Source organism: Brachycentrus maculatus, unplaced genomic scaffold, assembly GCF_059751285.1.
Source record: "Brachycentrus maculatus isolate JH-2025_06_01 unplaced genomic scaffold, ASM5975128v1 h1tg000338l, whole genome shotgun sequence".
NCBI lineage: Eukaryota > Metazoa > Arthropoda > Insecta > Trichoptera > Brachycentridae > Brachycentrus > Brachycentrus maculatus.
The window spans coordinates 55,174-79,373 of NW_028281087.1; the positions used below are offsets into that span (position 1 = coordinate 55,174).

At 30.2% G+C, this 24,200-nt stretch overlaps 1 protein-coding gene across 1 annotated transcript in view; it reads left to right on the top strand.

Annotated features, from left to right (window-relative positions):
- The window catches only part of LOC148303948 (uncharacterized), a 57,068-nt gene extending 35,141 nt beyond the window's left edge, over positions 1-21,927 (top strand). Inside the window, exons 3-6 of the mRNA XM_088269096.1 lie at positions 12,438-12,498; positions 15,605-15,676; positions 18,816-19,082; positions 21,123-21,927. Of these exons, the coding sequence (XP_088125222.1) occupies positions 12,438-12,498; positions 15,605-15,676; positions 18,816-19,082; positions 21,123-21,249 (527 nt within the window). The 3' untranslated portion in view covers positions 21,250-21,927. The remainder of the gene's footprint in view (positions 1-12,437; positions 12,499-15,604; positions 15,677-18,815; positions 19,083-21,122) is intronic.
- Positions 21,928-24,200: the final 2,273 nt, after the last annotated feature.

A 24,200-nucleotide genomic window follows, 5' to 3' on the forward strand; every position in this document is an offset into this window, starting at 1 on the left:
CCAAGAATTACTCTTCGTGATGAAAACAGGAGGAAAAGCTACAGTATACTAAGTGCTGAATATCTTTAAAAGCTCCGAGCCAGATCTAAACCAACGGGAACACTACTTTTTATTCTCATTTTGGGATTGACAAGATACGCGAAACATGTGTTTGTTTCTTATAAACATAACAGAAAAGGCAAAAATTCGCTTTACTTTTATTTTTTATATGGTTGTGAAATGTTATAATTTTTATATGATATACAATATATGTACATACTGAAAAAATTAATGTGATTAATATTTTTGTACAATAGTTGTAAGTATGTAAAAAGTGTTATGGTAGTGACGTGTAGTATTATTTGCATGCTGTTGTAGTGATTGTCTTGACAAAAAGACGGGTACGTCTTGAAACCGGTAGGCAAAAATTTCGGTTAGTGGTTTTATACATTTTTTTTTTTAAATGGTATTTTTTTAATGTAAAGTCTGAATTCTTTTATAAAATGAATAAAATATAGAAATCATTCTTCGGATAAGATGAAACAAAAAAATAACTTGAGTAAATTAAACAGAACAATATTCAATAAAAAAAATCAACAACCACACCACTCAAATTTTTATTAAATGTGAATAATAAATATATAATTTATAAAATAAATAAAACACAAACTATGTTCTTAACCATTTTATTAAGGATAAAATGGTCAAGAATACCCATCCCTGAAGAAAACACTGTACTTGTTGAAACCAGTAGGAAAAAAAGTGCCAAAAATTAGAAAATTCAGTTTTATTAATTTTATACAATGTGCCACAAAGTATGAGCATAAAATACTTAAGAAATAATCACTTGTCTATTTTTTTAAACATTTGTTTGACATTGCCATAACAAGGCGAAATATTGTCACAAAATTTATTTTTTGTGTGGTTTTTAACAATGAAATTCAACTTAGTATCAAAAAATCAGTGTTTGAATTAAACATTTAAAATTAAAATTAAAACGGAGTTCTACAAATTAAACACCGAATCTTTAAATAAATTAAAAATTCCGTTTTGTTTTTAAAATAAAATAAAATGTTGTGTTTATCAGTAAACTTAGTACCAACCCAGCTTTCTTAATCCCCTAGCGTGTCCTTAATTAGCGAAACGTGTTGCAGAAAATAATCCTGGATATAAATTACTTCAGGATTTTTGCAATGGAATTAGGATTGTCCTTTTTTGTAGTCCCCGAGAAACCATTTTCAGTATTGTTATATATTTCGTCGGATTTCTCCGTGAGTTGTCCTTTTTGGAAACAAACCTTCTCGGGGGAGATATGAGAAGGGTGAATACTGCCTTTATGGCTATTGAAAAGCTATCTCAATTTTTGCGTGGAAGCTTTTCAATTTCAGAAAAATGTGTGCACTGCTCTTTAACAAAAGTTTTCCTTTAGGGATGTGATTTTTGTCATACATTAATTGTTCAGATTTTCTTTTAGATGCTTATAAGTGGTCTTCGAGTTAGCTAATTCAGTCAGTTAGCGACGTTTTTGAACCAAACTAGAACATCGATCAGCTGAGCTATTGTGTCATGTAGAACAGTTTTTTTTTTAAATATTTTCCATCGATATCAATCATTAAAATTGGCTGTGTGTATAAAACCCTTAATCTTGTTATTCGCGACTTTTTTTAAAACTTTGTTAAAAAAAAAGCTTTCTTATACCAACCATAGATGGCTCCAGTTATCACAGACATACAGCGTCATGAGATTGATAATATACATTTGTAGGAGGAGCAAAAAACCCAGCAGTGGGTTGTCAGTCATGGGTAGAATGGCGAATGTTACACAGGATTACCACTACACCAGTGTGCAAACGATACTTATCGATACACATCACAACCATAGCACTATTCACACAATATCAATCACCTGCGTGTTGTTGAGTGTGCTAAAATTGTCTTTGTTTTTCATGGATCATGGTTTTTTTTTATAACCTGTTTATGATAAAAAAGAAGGTTAAAATATTCAATTTAGGTCTTCCTTTGCGACGGTGATTCGTTCTCGTTGTAACGAGTAATGTTATCACAATATACATCAACATGCAATACGTAAAACCAATTTGATAAAGAATTTCGTTACCGACGCGTCACAGATAAGCAGCTTTGGAAATAAGGGGGTGTTTACCTTTCTACCAATTCAAACAAACAAATTACGTAAAACGGTAAATTTGTTTCCCTCTTTTACTCCGCTTCTAGATGGCTAACATTGTACCTTAGTCTCTAGTTTAAATGGCATGGAAAAAATCCGGTTAAGTAACATTTTCTTATTTAGAAATGTCATTTACATATAGTAGGGTGTGTCACAATTCATGGTATTTTTTTGTATCGATGGGATAGCTATACTAAAAAAACATACGAAATCATCTTCGTTTCGAATGATTTGAAATTAAGAAAAAAACAATTATCAACATAATAACAACGTTACATAATAACATATTACATATATGAAATGCACAAAAAATCACATTCATAAACACCTTATATATATACATATATATATATATATATATATATATATATATATACAGTGGGTGGCCAAATTATTAGGGACACTTGTACTTTTTTGTAATTTTCAAGTTTAAATGAATTTTTTGGTCAAATTAATTAGTTATGATTATTTTTTCTTATGTATTTTTGTTGCTGGTATCATAATTATTGTTATGAAGATGTATCAATACTGTGAAATACCAAAAAAGTAAGTTTTTTGTTCATTTGGATGTTGATTAGTGAATAATGATATTGGTGTGAGCTCAGTTAATATTTTTTAAAACCATTTTTGTGTAAGTTTTTTGAGTTCAAGACCATAAAAACGTAAGTGTTGTTTAATAATATATTAGTTTTGCTAATTCAATACGTTAATTTCAATAAATTTTTAAATAAAATTCAATTTAGTTTGAACTGAACCATAATATTCTCAATTTAAGTATGGGCAAGTCTTCAAACATATCTCCGAGAAAATGTAGGGGAGTTATAACCTTACTACTTCATTTCACATATTTCTAAAGAGAAATAGCAGCACTTACAGATGTTTCGAAGTCAGGAGTCCATCGGATATAAAGAAAAATAGATAAAAACCTGCGTCTAAAATCAGCCCGCGTCGGAAAAAAAGGCAGAAAAAGCATCACAACTCCGCGTGGTGCCCATAAAATCAGGGACATCTATTTCCAAAATCGTAAAAGGTGTGTTGATTGTCTAATTGTTGTTCATTTCTGTTGATAAACGATGAAGGAATCAACGTATCCAAAAGGACAGTTCAGAGACGGTTAGTTGAAGTAAATCTAATGGGTCGACGTCCAACCAAAAAACTACGCCTGACTGAGGCATGAAGAAAAAACGACTCCTATGGGCCAAAGAACACCGGAATGTAACTGTTTTGGACTGGATTCGAATATTTATGGCTTGTATTCGTATAATAAATTAAGAAAATTTAAAATATATGTATTTTTGCATTTATGGTAATACATTACAGGTCTGCTTCTTGGACGAGTCAACATTTAAAATTTTGGTGGGAAAAACTTCATTTTTCCGACGTGGCCCAGGAGAAAAATTCCACCCAGACTGCCTTGTGGAGATAGCTAAAAACACCCTGTTAGCATAATGTTGTGGTCCGTAATCTCATTTAAGGGTATGGGATCCCTCTTTATCATGGAAGGGACCATGAGGCAAGACCAGTACCAGCGAGTACTGAAAAGTCGACTCCACCCGAGGCTCAAGAATGGTTCCCTGGCGATGAAAGTATGTGTTAATGCAAGACTCGGTATTGTGTCATAAAGCCAGGAGTGTTATCATATTCCTGGCTGAAAAAAACCTCCGTGTTTTGCCTTACCCGGGGAATTAGCTGGATATGAACCCCATTGAAAACCTTTGGGAACTAACGAAACGTGAGATTGCTAAAGAAGTCATCACCACCAAGCGGCAAATGATAGAAACTCTTATCAGAGTATGGCATAATAACCCTAATCTCTGGCACAATGCAAAAATCTGCATTAAAAAGTATGCCCTGACGTTTGGAGGTTGTAATCGCAGTAAAGGGTGTTATTACTAAAAATTAAGATTTTTTCGAAATTGTTGAATAATCACTTTTTATGATAAAAATAAATTGATATTATTAAATCCATGATAATAAAGTTTCTAAATTCTAAATAAAGCACCCCAATCAATAAAAAAATATTCAAAAAACCAAATTATTTGCTCATTAAATTCATTTAATAATGAAAATTACAGGAAATTCGAAGTGTCCCTAATAATATGGCCACCCACTGTATATATATATATATATATATATATATATATTATATATATATATATATATATATATATATATATATAACGTGGTAATATTTTCCTTTTGAAAATTAAGTGTAAATAATATGTAAAGTGGGTGTATAATAATAAAATAAACAATGTGTTGCTTTGTAATTAAAGTTTATTCTTAATTTATCTTTATAATAATTTTTATATCTATCTATCTATCTATCTATCTGATTCTGACAGTCAATAATATTATCGGAAGTCTTTTGTTTTATTCTGAGCGACGCATGCGGCATCTGGTGGTAGAACTGTTTTATGTAGGTACTTTTTGTAAGTACTTAATAAAATGTATAGGTAGGTACCTAGGTATTTTATTACATCTCCCCCCTTGGGGATGAAAATTCATAGTAAAATTTTCACTCGTCCTCCGGATCATCTTCTTGTAGTGAAGGGACTGGTATAAGTTTAGTGATATGATAAAGTTTTTTTTTTTTTTTCCTCCTATCTTTTTTCCTTCTTTTTTTTTTTCTTTTTTTTCTTTCTTGTTTTTTTTTTCTTTCTTTCTTTTTTTTTCTTTTTTTCCGTTCTTTTTTTTCTTTCTTTTTTTTGTATTTTTTTTTTCTTCTTGACCCTTTTAAAGTAGACACAGTTTTTCTCAATCCATTTGTTTTTTTTCTTTTGAATTCCTTCATTTTTATTCAGATCTCTTAAAGTATCTTCTAATATAACCAAATGTACAACTTTTAATTGTTCATCTGCATTTTTATTCGATTCTAAAACTGGGTTCCGGCTTAGACAATCTACTTCTAAATTTTTCTTTCCTGGAGTATATTTTATTTCATCTTTCGTAGAAGTTTTTTCTACTTTATTTTTATTTTCATTTTTCAAGCACTGTTTCTGTGTTATTTGTATGTCTTCATTTTTATTCTGATCTTTTAAAATATCTTCTAATTTAACCAAATTTACAACTTTTAATTGTTCATTTGCATTTTCCTTCGATTCTATTACTGGATTCCTGCTCATACAATCTGCTTCGAAATTCTTCTTTTCTGGAGTATATTTTATTTTATATTTTGTAGAAATTTTTTCCACATTATTTTTATTTTCATTCTTCAAGCACTGTTTCTGTGTAATTTGTAAATCTTCATTTTTATTATTAATCTTATCATCCTCCTTTGTTTTAAACCAGCACGTTGCTTCAGAGTGATATCGAGTTCCCTTATTTAAATTTTCACAAATCTTACATGGACTTTTATCTTTAATTTTATCACTAGTTCTTAGATTTCCACGTCTTCTTTGTTTATCTTCTAATCGTTTTCTTTGATCATCTTCTAATTTTTCTCTCTCACTCCGAACATATTGTAGTAATTGTTTTAATACATCTAATGTTTCATAATTCATTTCCAATTAACAAAATTGTCGTTTTATAACGTGGTAATATTTTCCTTTTGAAAATTAAGTGTAAATAATATGTAAAGTGGGTGTATAATAATAAAATAAACAATGTGTTGCTTTGTAATTAAAGTTTATTCTTAATTTATCTTTATAATAATTTTTATATCTATCTATCTATCTATCTATCTGATTCTGACAGTCAATAATATTATCGGAAGTCTTTTGTTTTATTCTGAGCGACGCATGCGGCATCTGGTGGTAGAACTGTTTTATGTAGGTACTTTTTGTAAGTACTTAATAAAATGTATAGGTAGGTACCTAGGTATTTTATTACATATATATATATATATATATATATATATATATATATATATATATATATATATATATATATATATATATATATATATATATATATATATATATATATATATATATATATATATATATATATATATATATATATATATATATATATATATATATATATATATATATATATATATATATATATATATATATATATATATATATATATATATATATATATATATATATATGTATATATATAAATGTATATTTATATATAGAGACCTATTTTTCTTTTTCTCTCCTTTATCCGCACTCAATGATGCATTCGGCACTGCATTGTATTGATGCAGTGTCATCTAGATTGTTAGGTAATGTGATAACTCCTGCGATAAAGGGACCAGTCCAGGGTAATATGAAATAAATAATACCGTGTTAAACACTAGAATTTAATTTCAACCCCCTCTGGGAATCTATCATATATTTTTATATATAAGGCTTTTGCAAGTATAAAATTGGGAACCACTATTGAGATTGACAAAGTGATAAATTTAAATTTCGTTAAACAGGCTGATTATAATCTGTCGAGTAAGATTAAAACCTTTACATATTTTATTCAAATCTTATTAAATTCCGGAAGTTTCCCTTGTGAAAATTACGAATTACTTGGAGAAATTTTGGAACTTAAAGGATAAACGAATACGCAATATAAATCATGTTTAAAAATATACTTTAACAAATGGTGATTTTGTATTATATTATTAGATTAAAACCAATATTTTTAGCTTTTCCACTTTTTTTTATTTGACCAGCGACCGGGTTTCGTCGTTACCGACATCATCAGACTGGTGGGAGGCTATACAAATTGTTATGTTATATATAAAACAAGGCAGGAGTTGATAACCATGATTTGATATAATTTTATTGAGAAATTAATTTAATTTGAGTGAATTTAAGTATTGTATGATATTAAAAATATTTTTTTATAAAGGTTTTTTGTATTGAGAGCACGATTTTAAATAAAGTTATAATAGATTTGCATTTTTTGTAAATGAATTCCTTTACAATTCAGTCTGATGATGTCGGTAACGACGAAACCCGGTCGCTGGTCAAATAAAAAAAGTTGAAAAGCTAAAAATATTGGTTTTAATCTAATAATATATTAAAAATGCAATTCCATCACGAAGTGTCAGTGGATAATATAAATCTATTAAAAAGTGATTTTGTATTATTGAAGAAATATACAGATAAGAAATTATTTACGAGTTTTTTACGAAATTATTTACGAAATTATTTACGAGAAAGTATTAATACTTTCGCTAATTTTTCAGTAATCGTGATATTTTCTAGTCAAAATACAAACGAAAACTAATTAAAACTGGGTCAATAGATATTTTTCTTTTACAAATGTGAGTTAGACACGATATTCTTTTCAAATGAAAATAGCAAAGAAATAAATTGCCGACGAAACTGTCACGTAAAAATAAAAACTTTAAAATTTAAAGAAAGGATTTTTTTATTATAAAAATACAGTCATAAATATACCGGTGATATATTGTATTGTATTATTTAAGTAGAAGACGTTAAACTTGTATATATTAGATAATCCCATAAAAAACTAGATATTTTTCAAAATATATTAAATAAGCTGTATTTTATACATTATCTTGGTATTATTGTTTTAATTGTTTTACTACGAGTATTAAATATGATCTTTTTTCAGTCATTCAAATGAGTAAACAAAAAAATACGATGTTTTTAAAATCCAACCTTTAAATTTAAAAAATATTTACTACTAATGGCTCTTATCCTCACCCAATGGTGCTTAGGGCACTGCATCAAATTGGTGTAATGTTAATTTGATCGTTTATATAAAGGCAAGATAATCAGCCTATCGCTTGAAGTACCAGTCCAAGGTTCAATTCAATGAATATAAGAGTGTAAAAAAACCTTATTATAACAATATTTATTTTGACCCCTATGGGAATCAAATATAGAATCTCTAGCATGGTACCCGAATGTACTTAGAAACCTTGTTCATGAACAAGGTTTCTAAATTGGTTCATATATATAGAACTTCCGAGAATTTGAGTAGTGTGGTTGTCAATAATGGGTAGAATTGGTGAATGTTACACGTGTGTAAAGTGATCACTTAAACCAGCCTATGATGGTCGTAAGCCCCGTAAATGCCCAGACTTCCATACTCTTCTTCATCTTTGATGGGATATCAAAAAATAATATGAAAATAACTCCTGTAATTGGAGATAATCCAGATTTTGTGAACAAGTATTTGAACACACTCAAAATGTTGTAAATAAATTATCTGGTCAAATTATAAGCTTAATAATAAAAATGAAAATGGTATTTTCTGGCGTTTCTCATGTGTGTGATTATAATCCAGGATTCGGATCTCACATACTAATATAAGAGTTTCTGCTTAGTAAAAAGCTTCTTTACATCTCACCAATAGATGTCTCTAGTGAAGTTCTAGTGATTCATGATCAAGGTTTCTAAATTGGTTCATATATATAGAACTTCCAAGAATTTGAGTAGTGTGGTTGTCAATAATGGGTAGAATTGGTGAATGTTACACGTGTGTAAAGTGATCACTTAAACCAGCCTACGACGGTCGTAAGCCCCGTAAATGCCCAGACTTCCATATTCTTCTTCATCTTTGATGAGATATCAAAAAATAATATACATATAGTAGTCATACAGAAGAAAGTGACCAAGTGCATGTTTTTACAAAAACGTGATCATTGACTATTTGATATCTTACTAGCTTAATATTGCCCTGAAAAAAATCCCAAAGGATTAAATCCCAAAAAGAAGAATGATTTTAAACTTGGAAGTATAATACTTTCTTCTTCTTCTTTTTCTTTTTGTAGATCCTAGGGATCTTTTTGTGCCTCCGCATGTCGCTCTTGGGATGTTGACTCCCAGCTGTCTTTCCATCTTTTCGGAGGTCTGCCTGGGGGTCTGCGTCCTTCAGGGTTGCCTTGGAGGGCGATACATGGAAGTCTGTCTTCTGACATTCTGTTTATATGTTAAAATACTCCCAAGTTTAAATAATATGGACTTGTTAAAAATGACGATCTGTATTGATGTTTATTTTCTTACCAAGCAAAAGTGACTTAAATGGCCCTCCTGAACATTTTACGTTTTGTTAGTTGGTCACTTTCTCCTGTACGACTACGAAATGTCGCTTTTATCCGTAACAATTGTAATTTTAACCCCATCTAAATAAGTAATTACCAACTTCCCTCCGTTTGCCAGTGTCAATTAGTAGGGCTGTATAATTTGTTATTTATATTCAAAGCATTTACTTTGTGGTCAAACATTTTAATTGATATTAGTAATGTTAGTAAATAACCACTCACCGACTACTTCTGTCTACCGGTTTCGAGACGTACCCGTCTCTTCGTCAGGACATACACTACAATTTAACAATCATGCGAACAACACTACACCACACCCACTTAGTACTATTCACATACACTATCACTACACATGCAAAACATGCAGAGCGAGTTGTTAAATGAGTTCTTAAATAATAATAATTTTTCTGAATTCGCAAATCATTTGATAGAGTCCAATCACGAATTTAATAAAGAAACAGGGGTAAAAATACTACACACAAATGATAAAGGGTTAAAATTAAATAATATGGAAATGTTTCACATTAGAAAATCCATTAAAAATAACATCCAATTAATAAATAACCAAATAAATTTTCCATACAGCCCTTTATTCGACGTAACATTGAACCGATCAGCTCCTAACTCAACTCCTCCCACTTCCCAGAACCTACCCCCTTCTCTTTGAATCCTAATATAGTTTCCAACCTGCGTATATTTATATTACATTTTTACTTTATTATTTAGTTTCCCAAAAAGCATGGTGGGACTAACAACTCGCTCTGCATGTTTTGCATGTGTAGTGATAGTGTATGTGAATAGTACTAAGTGGGTGTGGTGTAGTGTTGTTCGCATGATTGTTAAATTGTAGTGTATGTCCTGACGAAGAGACGGGTACGTCTCGAAACCGGTAGACAGAAGTAGTCGGTGAGTGGTTATTTACTAACATTACTAATATCAATTACTGTATAATTTGCTTTACATTCTGACCACTACATTGTCTTAATTACAAGTTACAAGGTATAATATAGTCCTTACATGTGCATATAGTTGATTTATATACTTGATAATATTATATTACGTAGTAGTACCACATTATCAAAGTTTTTGGTTTAAAATTTAACGCTTGTCACACCAAAGGGACCCAGTTTGCTATTTTAAATTAATATTGTCTCTAGTGAAGTTCTAGTGATTCAAAAATAATGTTTGAATTAAAATTGGTTTATATATAAAGAACTTCCAAGAATTTGAGAAGTGTGGTTGTCAATAGTGGGTGAATGTTACACGTGTGTAAAGTGATCACTTAAACCAGCCTATGACAGTCGTCAACTCCGTAAATGCCCAGATTTCCATATTATTCTTCATCTTTAATGGATGTCAAAAATTATATGTTTGTATATTTGAAATAATTATAAAAATGTTTATTTAGAACTGGAATCCATAATTAAAATGATATATGTATAAAGTATATTACAATATACGTCACACTAAAATATACGACGTCAAAGTAAAAAATCTTTAAATCAACATTACGATAGGCAACTTAACACATAAGTTTTTAATTTTTGTGTGCGTACGTTTTAATGGTGAAATTACTATTTCAGTTTACTTTTCCTTGTTTTTCTTATAATTGGTTGAGTGCCAATATTTACACCCGTTGGAAATGTTGTTATTGTATAAATAACAATAAAAAAACTATTTAAATTCAAATGAACTTAGAAAAATAAATATTTTTTTACTGTGTACATTAATGATCACAATTACGTATTTGCTCATGGTAGGATATTTGTCAACCTTAACAGGTGTGTCTTGTATGGCATATTTTGTCACTGAATATGTATTGAATTTCATCTCGCCTTCATGCAATTAATGCTCAAGATAACATTGCGTCGGTATGATAGAGTGCCCTATGCATCATTAGGCAAGAATAAGGGTGTTAAGATATATATGTGTGTATATATGTATTAACTGAAACTTGAAACCATAAATATTGCAAAATAATATATCTGTATGATTTGAATATGAAAATAAAACACTTGAATTTATAATATATATTACTTTTGAATGACTACTCAAAAGTAGTCTTACGTAAGTGTTTTATTTTTATATTTACATCATTATGTTATTTCATAAAGTTATTAATTCATAAATAATATGTTTGTGTGCATTACGAATAATAGCTGATCACAACACTAATTATAAACTTTAAAAAAATTGTAAATAAGATTTTTATTTCATATTTTCTAATTAATCAATCAACAATTTGACAAATAATTTTAAGAACAGTTGAAATTTCGATTAATTACTATGAAAGCTTTGTAGTTTTTTGAAAAGTGATTAAATTCTTTCCTCAACCATTTAAAATTGGGATATTGATATTAGTGCTTTTGGGATTGAAATACCTGTCAAATTATAATCATAATCGATATATATAAGGGCATTTTGTATTACTTATTTGGTATTACTTTTTATACTATGTGACCTTTGCATTTTTAATATCAAAATGATTTATATATAAAAATAAAACACTTTAAATTTATATATGTAAACGCCACTAGTTTCAAAAACCACAGATGCTCATAAATAGGTGAAAATACAAACGGCAGGTATGTATAATAGATGCATGAACGTGGAAGAGACGAAGAATGTTTGCAAAGACAGAGTGGTGTGGCATTCTATTCTCTCTGCCCACCCTGCGAGGAAGCGGCGTGATGGTTAGTTAGTTAGTTAGTTTTATACAAACCTGTTCCTATTTTCACTTGTCGATCGGCAGTATTCTAAGCTAGTTGTGTTTATGTTAATTAACTCAAAAAAGGGTGGTTAACAAGTATTTTATTTTTATATTGTAATCATCATTTTATTTTATCCACATCAATAACTAATAAAACTTAAGTAACTTAGTAAAAATGGTTCTCGAAATTAGTCGTATACAAATTAATACAATCAAAAAGTGCTGTTATACAAGTGTTTTACTTTTATATTTAAATCATTATATTAATCTACGAAGTTGATGCTAAATCAAGAAATAAAACTTTTACTTTTTACTCGAATATTTTCAGTGTAAAGTATGTTTATTCTAGAATATCAATGGTGTGATATAATAATATTGTTCCAGTAATATGTAGAGTTGGCGTAGAGGTATTCTCATTAATGAACTTTAAAAAGTGGTATTATGAAAGTGTTTAATTTCAATATTTAATTTATCATATAAGTCCACAAAGTTGATGCCGAATCAATAAATAATATCATAATGTTTTAACATTTAATTTAATATTTTCAGTAGATTATGTAAATTCCAGAATATTAATGGTGTGAATTTATATTGTTCCAGTAATGTGTGGAGTTGGCGTAGAGATGACGGTTTACCATCACCCGGCGGGAATTTATATATTGTAAGTAATCAATTATAAATTATACACGTAGAAAGCTCACGAGTGAATTAATGCGATTACCGGAACAGATGAGTTAATTTCAGCTGCCACGCAAACAATCGATATCGTTTACGTACGTTATCTGAGTTTGTATGTGATTACAATAATAATCTGTACTGATAATTGAGCATACAATTTATAATATACATTACGTCTAATTAATACCGAGACTGAGTCTAAAATCAATGAAAATCTATTTTTCTTCCAAATTTGTTAAATCTCCCTCAAAATGGGCATTTTTCGAAGCAAAACGTTTTTTTCTAACGAACAATTTAGTCATTCATACACTTTTTGTAGGTATTCTCCGGAATTGCCTTGAAAATCTATGGCGAATTTTGTTTTATGTCTTCGGTAACTCATATAAAGCAAGATTACACCTCCCAATAAAACACACAAATCACAATTAACACGCTTTATAAAAACGTATATCGAACTTTACAAGATTCAAAAGACAACATCACATACATCGAAACCTAACGCATACCTCTTTTGGTCAAAAGTACTTTAAAAGGTATTCATAAATGGAAAATGAAGGTCAGTAGATATGAAATAGATGAGTATTGTAAAATGTTTTCTTGGTACGGGAAAACTCGTTAAGATTGTAATTTTTAATTTTGTGCATGATGAAATTTAAACAAAATAATAAATCGAGTCAAAATTATTTCGATTGCAGTGCCTACTGGCTAGTTTGCGTGTCGCAGTCATAAATCCATGTCTCGTCAATGTGGGGTACATTTCGATTCGTTTCAGCATGTCATCGGCTGATTGAGTTCGTAGCTGTTTTTGAAAAACAAGCTTTTGGAGCGAGCTGCAGTGCGACGGATCTTGTGAACTTATAAAGTGGAAGAAAAAAAATTCAGGCTTTTGTAAATTACTCAGTCTCGATATTTATTGGACAAAATGTATTTTGGGTTCATCCATGACAAATTATCATAAAAGAGGTGCATGAAAATTTTCATAATTTTTCAACAACATCAAAAATCGTAGTATACCGTGCTAATTTACATATTTATTTATGGAAATAAAAATGTTCAAATAAAATAATTAAATTATGAAACCTTTCACGAATTTCAGCCGTAAGCTATTAATGTACGATATTGTATGTGATCGTACATATATGAAAAATGCATTAAATGTTAATTTTGCTCACCTAAAATCAGTTTTAAATACAATCAACCAGTGTTTTGAATATTGAAAGCATTAAATTTGTGGATCATATTGATATATTATTTTGAGAAATAAAAATACTTTGAGTTCTGATCCACTCACATTTTCATTAACCAACTAGTTTCGGCAACAACCTGTTGCCCTCTTCAGGGTTACATTTATTACTAAATATATATATACATAAAAAGAAACAGTGTACAAGTTGTTGGGTTTCAAAAGGGTAGGGGTGGAAGTAATGGTGTTTTAAGGAGGGGTAAGAGCAAGGAAGGGGATAACTCTGTTTAGGTTGGGTTTGATTTTATGGGAAAAATATTAAAAATGGGACTTTGACTAACGTTTATTTGGTTATTAATTATATTTAAAAAATTTTAACTGCTTTTTTTTATTATTTCTAACACCTTTAAATTATTAATTTGACTAGTTCTGTTATTACAATGCAAAATTTCTATCCCATCTTCAAAATTGAACGAATGATTATTAGATAAGATGTGGTCCGCGAATTCCGAAAAATTGTTATTATTAAGACATCTCATGTGTTCCTTAATTCTAATGTTAAATGAACGCGATGTTTTCACAATATAAAATGCATTGCAATAATGCAATAATGCAATAAATGCATTGAAAAGCGGTTAAACAAAAATTAAATATAATTAATAACCAAATAAACATTAGTCAAAGTCCCATTTTTAATATTTTTCCCATAAAATCAAACCCAACCTAAACAGAGTTATCCCCTTCCTTGCTCTTACCCCTCCTTAAAACACCATTACCCCCACCCCTACCCTTTTGAAACCCAACAACTTGTACACTGTTTCTTTTTATATATATGTATTTAGTAATAAATGTAACCCTGAAGAGGGCAACAGGTTGTTGCCGAAACTAGTTGGGTAATAAAAATGTGAGTGGATCATAACACAAAGTATTTTTATTTCTCGAAATAACAATTAACAAGCCTTATTGTTCATAAATTTGGGAAATATAAAAATCACAACTAGTATGTGAAACAAATCGTTGGAGTTTGAACAAAAGCATACAATTTAGATATAAACTTTGTAAAAGTAATTTCATTTCATTCAAACCCTTATCCGCACCCCAATGGTGCATAGGGCACTGCATTATTAATAAAATCAAACCTACATTTTTTAAATGTATTTAATAATAATAAACCCTTATCCACACCCCAATGGTGCATAGGGCACTGCGTCATATAAACGCAGTGTTATCTTAATCGTTAACACACGAAAGGTGATCAGCCCTCCGCTTCATGTACTAGTCCAGGGTAGTATTGAATAAATATTAGAGTGAAAAAATCACTTATATTTATTTGAGCCCCCCTGGGAATCGAACTTGGGACCACCGGAACGGTAGCCGAACGTGCTGACCATTACACTACGGAGGCGGACAAAAAACCCAAAAAAAAAATAATTTAATTTTGGTACTATTTTTCCAACCAGTTTCAACAAATACCTTGCCTTCAGGGATGGATACGTACTATAGATTTCAGATAGGAATTGACAAGAAGCTAAGGGTGGAGGATATAACTGCTGGAAATGAATTGAAGGAAAATGTTAGGCAGGAAATGAGAATAGCAGCATGGCTAGGACACTCTGAGTTTTTTTTATGAGGTCAAGGGATCTTGAATCCCTAATGTCACTGCGACCATATTAGGTCTATTGTGACCTATACTTGGAGTTACATATTCGTTCTCCTACAAGCATGTTTAAGTTTGACAAATAGCTGGTCATTGCATCAAGATAATACAATTCTTTAAGGAAGTAATTCATGTAAGCATAACAAATTATTTCATTTTTATTTTGTAAGGCTCAGATGAGCTCTTCTGATATTTTATTTTGATAGGTACTTGAATTTTGTGTATTAAAATGTACATTTTTTATTGCAGAATCGGATCTGTGGTCGTGTTCTTCCTAGAGATAATGTGGGTTATAACATTATTCATCGAATTGTGTACAAAGTAAGTAACATTTATAGTTGTCTCATTTTATTAGCAGCTAGCATTCCCTAAATTGGTAGAATAGTAAAAAAAATATATAAAATAACTAACTTATCAACACGCCGCTTCCAGGAAGGGGTTGACAGAGAAAATAGAATGACACACCAATCTGTGTTTACAAACAATCTTCGCCTCTTCCACATTCATTCATCATGAGTCGAATGAAGTTGGAATTAGGATCAGAGAAAGACCGAGGAAAACTTGCTTTGATCTAGCATTTTAAAAAAACTTGAAATCGATCAAGTCATGAATCGGGAGAAAAATCAGCGGATATGTATGATGAGATGCATAGATGTGGAAGAGGCGAAGATTGTTTGCAAATAAAGTTCGGTGTTCTATTCTCTCAGCCTACCCCTGTGGAGAAACGGTGTGATGGTTAGCAAGTTATCAATTATTACATTACAGCAACATACCAGTCCTGGGTATGTTGCTGTATTGTATAATATGTAATGTATAATATTAAATAAATGCCGAAGAGAAAAATCAATAATATATGTTTTAACCTCCTGGAAATCGAACTTGAACCTCCAGTAAGGTAACTTAATAGGCTATTCATTATACTAGGGAAGCGAGCTATTAATATTCAGATATATTTGTCAATTTTGTTAGCTTTTATTTACCATTGAAATTGATGATTATCAGAGTAAAAAAAACTGTTATTTATTTTAACCACATAAAAATTGAACCCGAAATCAAACGGTAGCAAACGAGCTAATTACTACGCTACAGAAGTGCATATCTATGTTTTAAACTAGCATAAATGTAAGCATATGAAAGTGTGGCAGAACCTAATAAAGTATTATTTTATTCAGAAATACGTCTTCAATATTTGATCTCTGCGGGGGTAATTCCCGGCATTATGTTTATGATAGGCCCGAGTACATTATGCCTTTCAGTTCTTTCGACTTCAAATGACTCTAAAGCCGGAATACATTTTTTATATGCTTATCTCTTATAAATCTTCATTTCATGATTCCATCTCAGTCGCAACCCTTCCGTTGTAACCCTTATCTATCATAATATTTCTCAGTCCATTTTCAAAGGGTCTGTCTCCGGACTGCGGCAAAGTGTATCCTATAACCCCTTCACATTGTACGACGAGACTGTTCATGACGTCAAAAGCAATCGGTCGAGAATTCTCAGCCCTCGATGTAGTGTTAGGGTGGTCCCTTTACCGCCCTTGTAAATAGACCCACTAACAATTTCTGTCTCATAAATATCTCCGAATGCGTTTCATAAACAATTTTGGCAATAATTTGACGTTTTTTCCGACCCTATTATATTCTATAGAAATAATAAATCACACGACAATTTTTTCTTTAAGTTATTTTCGTCTCTATTTTGAAAATTATTTGATATCATTGGGAGGGTTTTAGAATAATAATTACATTTATCAGATAAAAATCGAGCGTTTTTCAGATACTACTGAGAGGAAACTATGACAGACTGTCATCTGCTTCGATACATATTTTTTCAAAGTTTGTTTACCTATCTTTAAATAATTAAAACTAATGGTCCGAGGTATGATCGAACAAAATTACCACTTTTCTAAAATATTTTTTTGATTCCAAATCTTTTGGTGACATCTTAAATATATTTCGAAATTTAAAAACATTTTCTCAAAATTCTAAACAGTCAATATCATAGATACTATAGGTAGGCTGCAGTGTGGAAGACCCGAGTTCGATTCCCAAGGGAGTCAAAGTAAGCATTATTAATTTTTCACTCTAATATTTATCTTATAAAAACCCTGGATGTGATCACAACTGGATGTACAACTTTTACCGTTCTGCCCATGTAACGTTGATATTACGGTGGTTTAAATGCTAGAAACGAGCCTCCAATTTCTAAGCGCCATCTTTTATTAGATTTCCATATTAAATTTATTAAAACAGTTCTTCGTCTCTTTTGAGATATCTCCAAAACTCTTAATCCTTCAGGGATAAATCTTGTATTTGTATACACAGTATTGTATTTTTTTACTAAAACATTTTGAAATGAATGCAATATTTTGTACTGGTGCTATTTTTTGTAAAAATTGCTACCAAATTGTTGACATGTATTGTTTCTCTAAATATAGACACTAATAAAATAAATTGATGCAAACATATCTGTAAATTATTATATTTATTTATACATATTTTTATATATATATATATGTATATATATATATATATATATATATATATATATATATATATATATATATATATATATATATATATATATATATATATATATATATATATATATATATATATATATATATATATATATATATATATCATAAGATAATTTATTCCTGTTACTCGTAAAAACGTAGCAAAGTGAACATATTTATTCCTTGATTGATTTCTAGATTGTCAATATATTTTGTCGAAGCTATTTGACGATTCGGTTTGATTATATAAGCAATATAACTCAAAATCTCACCATGTTTCCTTTGAAAATGTCTCCGATTTTTAATAAAATTTTCTAATAAATCCGTGAATTGAATTTGAAATAAGGGTTTCAAATACTCATAAATTTGAATCACAAGCAAAGCTTTTAACGTAAGCCTAAACCCGTAAAATATTTGATTAGGTACCTACCCATATTTAATCCGCCTCAGTACCCATAATTTTAATGTCAATTTTCTCAATATGACAATTTCTAATAACTCCTGCTTTAAATTTACAACATATATCTTTTAATAAGTTATATTGTATGCAAATATTAAACATATTTTCTAATTTAGTTATTTCTTAAAACTGTAAATTAAATTAAAAAAAAAAAATACTCGGTGGATTCTCACCTCATTGATTCTTTTTTTTGGTATTTGAGTAATTATATTTTATTTTTTTAAATTATTTTTTTATCTCATGCGAAAGACACAAATACAACAAAAATTATTACAATATTAAATGAAGAAAATCTGATTCCTTCTTCTACTATCACGCCGTTTCCCGTAGGCGGAGAGAATGGAACGCTACATTACTTTGTTCTGACATACACTCCTCGCCTTCTTCACATCTATATATCTAGTCATACATGCCCTTCGATAGCGCAGATTTTTGACATCACAATATATTTGTATTAACATATACGCTTGTCCCGACAGTCATAACGAGTACACGCGCGCACTGCGCTGCTGGGACGCTGTGTCGTGCCGTGCGGGCTGGCGGCGCTGTCCTCTGTACGCGGGCGCCGCGCTGTGCCTGGCGCTGTGGCCGCGCTGGCTGTGGGTGGCGCGCGTGGCGGGTGTCATGCTGCTCGCGCTGGCCGCGCTGCACGGCGCGCTCGCGCTCGGCGCGCGCCCGCGCCACCCGCTGCTGCCGGGCCAGCACCACCACCTCGTGGCGGACACGAGCGACTGCGGCCCGGAGAGGTACGCGACCCGTTTATATATGATTTATGAGCGGGAACTCAGCAGCCGGAAAGAGGGGGAGTGGGGTGAAATATCGTCACTTTGCGTCGATGTGGCTTATTTGGGTACATGTTTAATTGCTTCGAAGATCGGTTTTCTTTAAATTCTATCGCTTTTTATCCGATTTATTTAAAAATAGTTATAGTCATAAGATTTCATACAGTTATTGTATAGTTATTCGATCGTGAGTTCTATATTAAATTATACTTGAGAAAAATAAAAATCCAGTGATTATCGCCAAATACAATGGATTATTGTCCCATTTATTAAAAAAAAATATTTTTATAACATTTCATTAAATTGATGTATAGTAATTTATTCATTTGTTCTATTTTAAATTATAATTAAGAAAAATATAAATTTAGTGATTTCCGCTAAATGCCATATTCCATTTATTAAAAAATAGTTATTTTTAAATATATTTTTATTCACTAAAAATTTATGTCCAGTCAAAATGTTGCAATAGTTAAGAATGTTGATACATTTATCAGTGCTTTATAATTCACGAAATTTCATAAAATCTTGTTTCCAAAAGTTTTTGAAAATGAAATGGATTCTTGATCTTAGTCCAAGTGTTTTTAAAATATCCACGACCTTCGTGTCACGTTTGAAGTATTAAAAAAAACTTATATGCTTTAACTTCCTTTTTCAAATCAAATGTAAAGTTATTCACATAATATCATCGATATTATTAAACATTTACTTTGATACGTTCACGCTTAAAACGTATTTATAAATTTATGTAAAGTAATTTCTTACAAAAATTCAGCTTAAATCCATTCCTTTCAAAAGATATATTAAAATCTAGTCACGTGTTCACACTTAACATGAATATTAAATAAATTTTTAAAAAGCTTTCGATAAAAATGAACTCTAAAGGTATGGAATCAAAATGAACGCGGAAGCGTGATAACATAAAATTTAAATATATATTATAATATAACGGTTATCTCAAATCTTTATTTATTCTTTGTACGAGTATGTAAATATGTGTGTGTATAGGAACGGGATATATTTGATGGGATACTGATGTCGATATTACTGCTATACGAAGAAAAGAAATGAAGTGATAGCATGTATAAAAAGATGTATATATATCAGTAACTAGGTTACTCGGGGTTACATACCCTTACTTGTAGTAGTTAACACTTAATAATTTTATGTACTAACACGCAATAATTAATAGTTTATAACTTATCATTTTTACACTGTTATCATCGTACGTAAAGTGGCAACCCTCGTGCATAAAAAAATATTTAACAATTTTATTTAAAAAAAAGATCCAAAGAACCACTCAATCAAATAAAAAAAATTAAATTGATTTTTTACATGGTTTTTTATAAGGTTGTTGACCACTAATGTAGAGTGTATTGAAACATGTGTCACAAAATATATCAAACGCTCTTTTTTCTTTATTAAAGGGATGAATAAATTTGACAGAAATATCGCTCACTCCTTTCAAGAACGTCATAAATCAAAAAAACTTGATTTTTCAGGAGAACGTCTTCAAAGTTTAACAATATAACACAATGTATTAAAAATAAATATCAAGCCACTTATTGAACTTTTTACTATGCAGCATCTTTTTAGGTAAAACCTGAAGGTTTTTTCTCCATTTGAAAAATATTTAGTTTATTTAAAAAAATAATTAAATAACATCTTTTCTTCAAAATGCAAAAACAACAATTTCTGCCCTGTAGCAGGTAAATATTAACTTAAAAATATGCCTCTTTTGCTGGGAAATAAAGAACATTTTCTGGGCATTCCGAAAACATGCACAATTGAAAATTGACGATTTTTGATTTATGATGTTCTTGAAAGGGGTGAGCGATATCTTTACGCGATTTACTGTTGACGATATTCTTATGATTTTCAATAAAGTCTGTATTAAATTCAAAGCATTTTTTTCCAGATACGATTATCTTTTACTAAATTTACTGTTGACGATATAGTTGTGATTTTCAATAAAATCTGTATTAAATTGGTAGCATTTTTTTCCAGATACGATGACTTAACAGAAGTAATGGACGATTCATTCCCAACCCCGGTCAGTAATACAAACAGCAATCGCAACAATGCAACCGTTTCACCGAATGTCAAGGAACAGGACGCCATCATTGAAATATGACCCAAACAAAACGGCGGGCCGCAGCGGCCGCCAGCGGGGGAGAATCTATTGCGGAAAGGCGACGTCATAATGGAAGAAGACGAAAATCCGGGGGAATCTGAAATGTCTGAGAATGCCAAAAAGAAGGTCCCAGTAGATTCGGGCCATTGGAGCGAGGAGGACGAATTCGGATTCTCCTAAATAAAACGTGTCTTAAAAAATTCTCAGAATTTTGTACCCCTTCCTGTAAATATTAGTACTAATGAACGATTGATACTATTACGCTGTCGTTAGTTAATATCGTGATATAAAATCAGTGATAAGATGAAATTATAATGAAATTGATATTTTATTTTATTTATGTATAAATGATTACTACGTCATACTGTGTATAAATAAATCAATTGTTTTTAATATCATTTTATATCTCATTTAATGCTACGTCACTCTTAATGCGAATTATCAGTTTGAAAAAATTATATAAATTACATATGAGAATTTAATTTATTTTACAATGGAGATAAGTTGTGTAACAGTCAAATATAAAATAGTTTATTTTTTGCAAAATGTATTTGAATTTTTGTGCTTAATTTTGTTATTATAGAAAAATACAATACAAAAGTAGGTTTTTCTATTCTGTTGAAGTATGAACAAGATAATAAATGAAATTATAAGAATATAGAAAAAAGAAAAGAAAAATAATGAGTATTTGCCTTGATTCCCGATATAAAACCAATACTTAGATAAAAAGTTATAATGTTTGATTTAGACATAGAGTCCGTAAGTGATTTATTTTAATCATGTGAGTAAACACACATTCGTATTATTATTTTCTTTCTTTATTTAGCTTGAGAAAATCATCTCTTTCATCGCCTTTTATTACAATTAATTATATCGAATTATTTTAGATGAATTCATTTCGACGCTTCCCAGAAATAAAGCAGAAATATGATTTGCGATAACACTCTCAAGACATTCAAACATCTGAATCTCGCATTGAAATACTCAATGTCATTCGCATGTTCGGATGTTTTCAATCAATCACTTGTCAAAATGCTCATTGTGAGGGTTCATCCAAAACACACAACAATCTCCGGATGGGGCAGAACATAAATCAAGAAAAATACATTTCTCACTTTGTTCCCTTTTGTAATAAACCAAATCCAGTTCTATCTTACAACACTTCTGAGACAGAGAATAACTCTGCGAATAAATAAGAAATTTAAGATTTTTCTTGGTGGGATTGCATTTTATAAAGTAAAACAACAAATTTAATTTTTTTTTAAATATGTGAATAGTGACCGGGTTTCGTCGTCACAGACATCATCAGACGGGTGATATTTTTTATTATTATTTATTAATAAATTTCTTTTTTTTATTTAATTTAAAATCCTACTTAAAACCGCAACCATATTTAATATTTATTACATTTTAATTTTCTACTTATTATTTTTTTTTAAATGTTTTCTTTTACATTTCACCCCCTACCCTGAAAATTGGAAAAAACAACACAATTACCTTTGATAACTAAAAACTTTATAATATATATATTTTGCAACCAATTAAGTTATTCAATCTGGCATGAACAACAGATGCTGACTTCATTAATGATGTATGGAAGTGGAAAATGAATTTGGCGTAAGAAAGATTTAAGCAGAGAGACGTACGTAAATCGATGCATGACAGTCAAAAATGGGGAAATCAGAAATATATGTAAGGCCATATAAGATTTAATTGCAGCAATTTTGAAAAGGTCTCAGAAATTATTTTGGCATGTGGAGAGAGAATGGCCGAGAAAATATTTTTGGCAGTGTAAAATGAAAAATAATTGTCAAGTATTGTCGTGTTAGTTTAGAGCTGCCCAATACAGGAACAATTACTCACATGTGATAGTTGACGTCAGGCGGATCTGAAGCAAAGAAGAAAACTGTGATCTTTATCACTTTATTATATACACTGCAATTCTTAGTACCTACTGATTTTTAGGACCATATATTTTTTATTAATTTTTAAAAGGGCTATCTAAAAATACTACTTTTAAGTTTTTTAATGTAAACACGGCTAGTTTCGAGAACAACAGTTGTTCCCATAGATAGGTGAAAATAATAGTTTGTATTTTGTATCAGTAAAATAATCATGTTATTCCCAAAACCAAACACTTTTTTTGAACTTTATAAAATGAAACAACTTTGTTTTAACCTCTTTTTATTGGTACACTTTTTCCAACCGGCTTGAGTTAGAATCAAGTTATATGTTACTCAATATCAATTAGAAAGACAATTGTTTTAAAAAATTTAAGATGTTTTGTTATTTGACTGAATAATTGTACGAATTGTGAAAATCTCACATGTTTGAGTGTATGTGTGCGTGTGAGTATACAAAAATGTTGTAAAATATAATAAAACAATAAAATGAGAAGGAATGATGAGAAGAAGGGCCTAAAATCAAGTCATGATGGAATTTTAAGTAAACAGAGGAAATGTAAGACAAGAAGTACGAAAGATGAAAAGAATGTGAGAAAAAGGTTGTAAGGAGAAATAAATTTGGCGTTTTTTTGTCTGTCTACCCCTGCAGTGAAACGGCATACCAACAGTATATTTTTTTAAATAAAGAGATTCATCTTCATTCGGCATCGTTCAATTTTATTAAATTTTCTGACCTATTTCACAGATCTTTTTTAATTCCAAATTACATCACATTCAGAAAAAAATATTTTATCGATTTTCCCTGTTGAAGATTTTGTCATTTATGTCACGCGCCTATTATTTACGCCTACGGTTTGTTTAACTGAATTTTCGATTTCCGGACCCTCGGTTAAATGATATCTGCCCAATTTTATTACCTTTACAGACCACCACATGAAAGCCATAAAATCGGAATTTATAACACCATGAACTTTACCGTTTATTGGTAAATAAGACATTAATAACGCGTATCAAATGTTTTTGTTGCAGCAATATATATATTTTAAT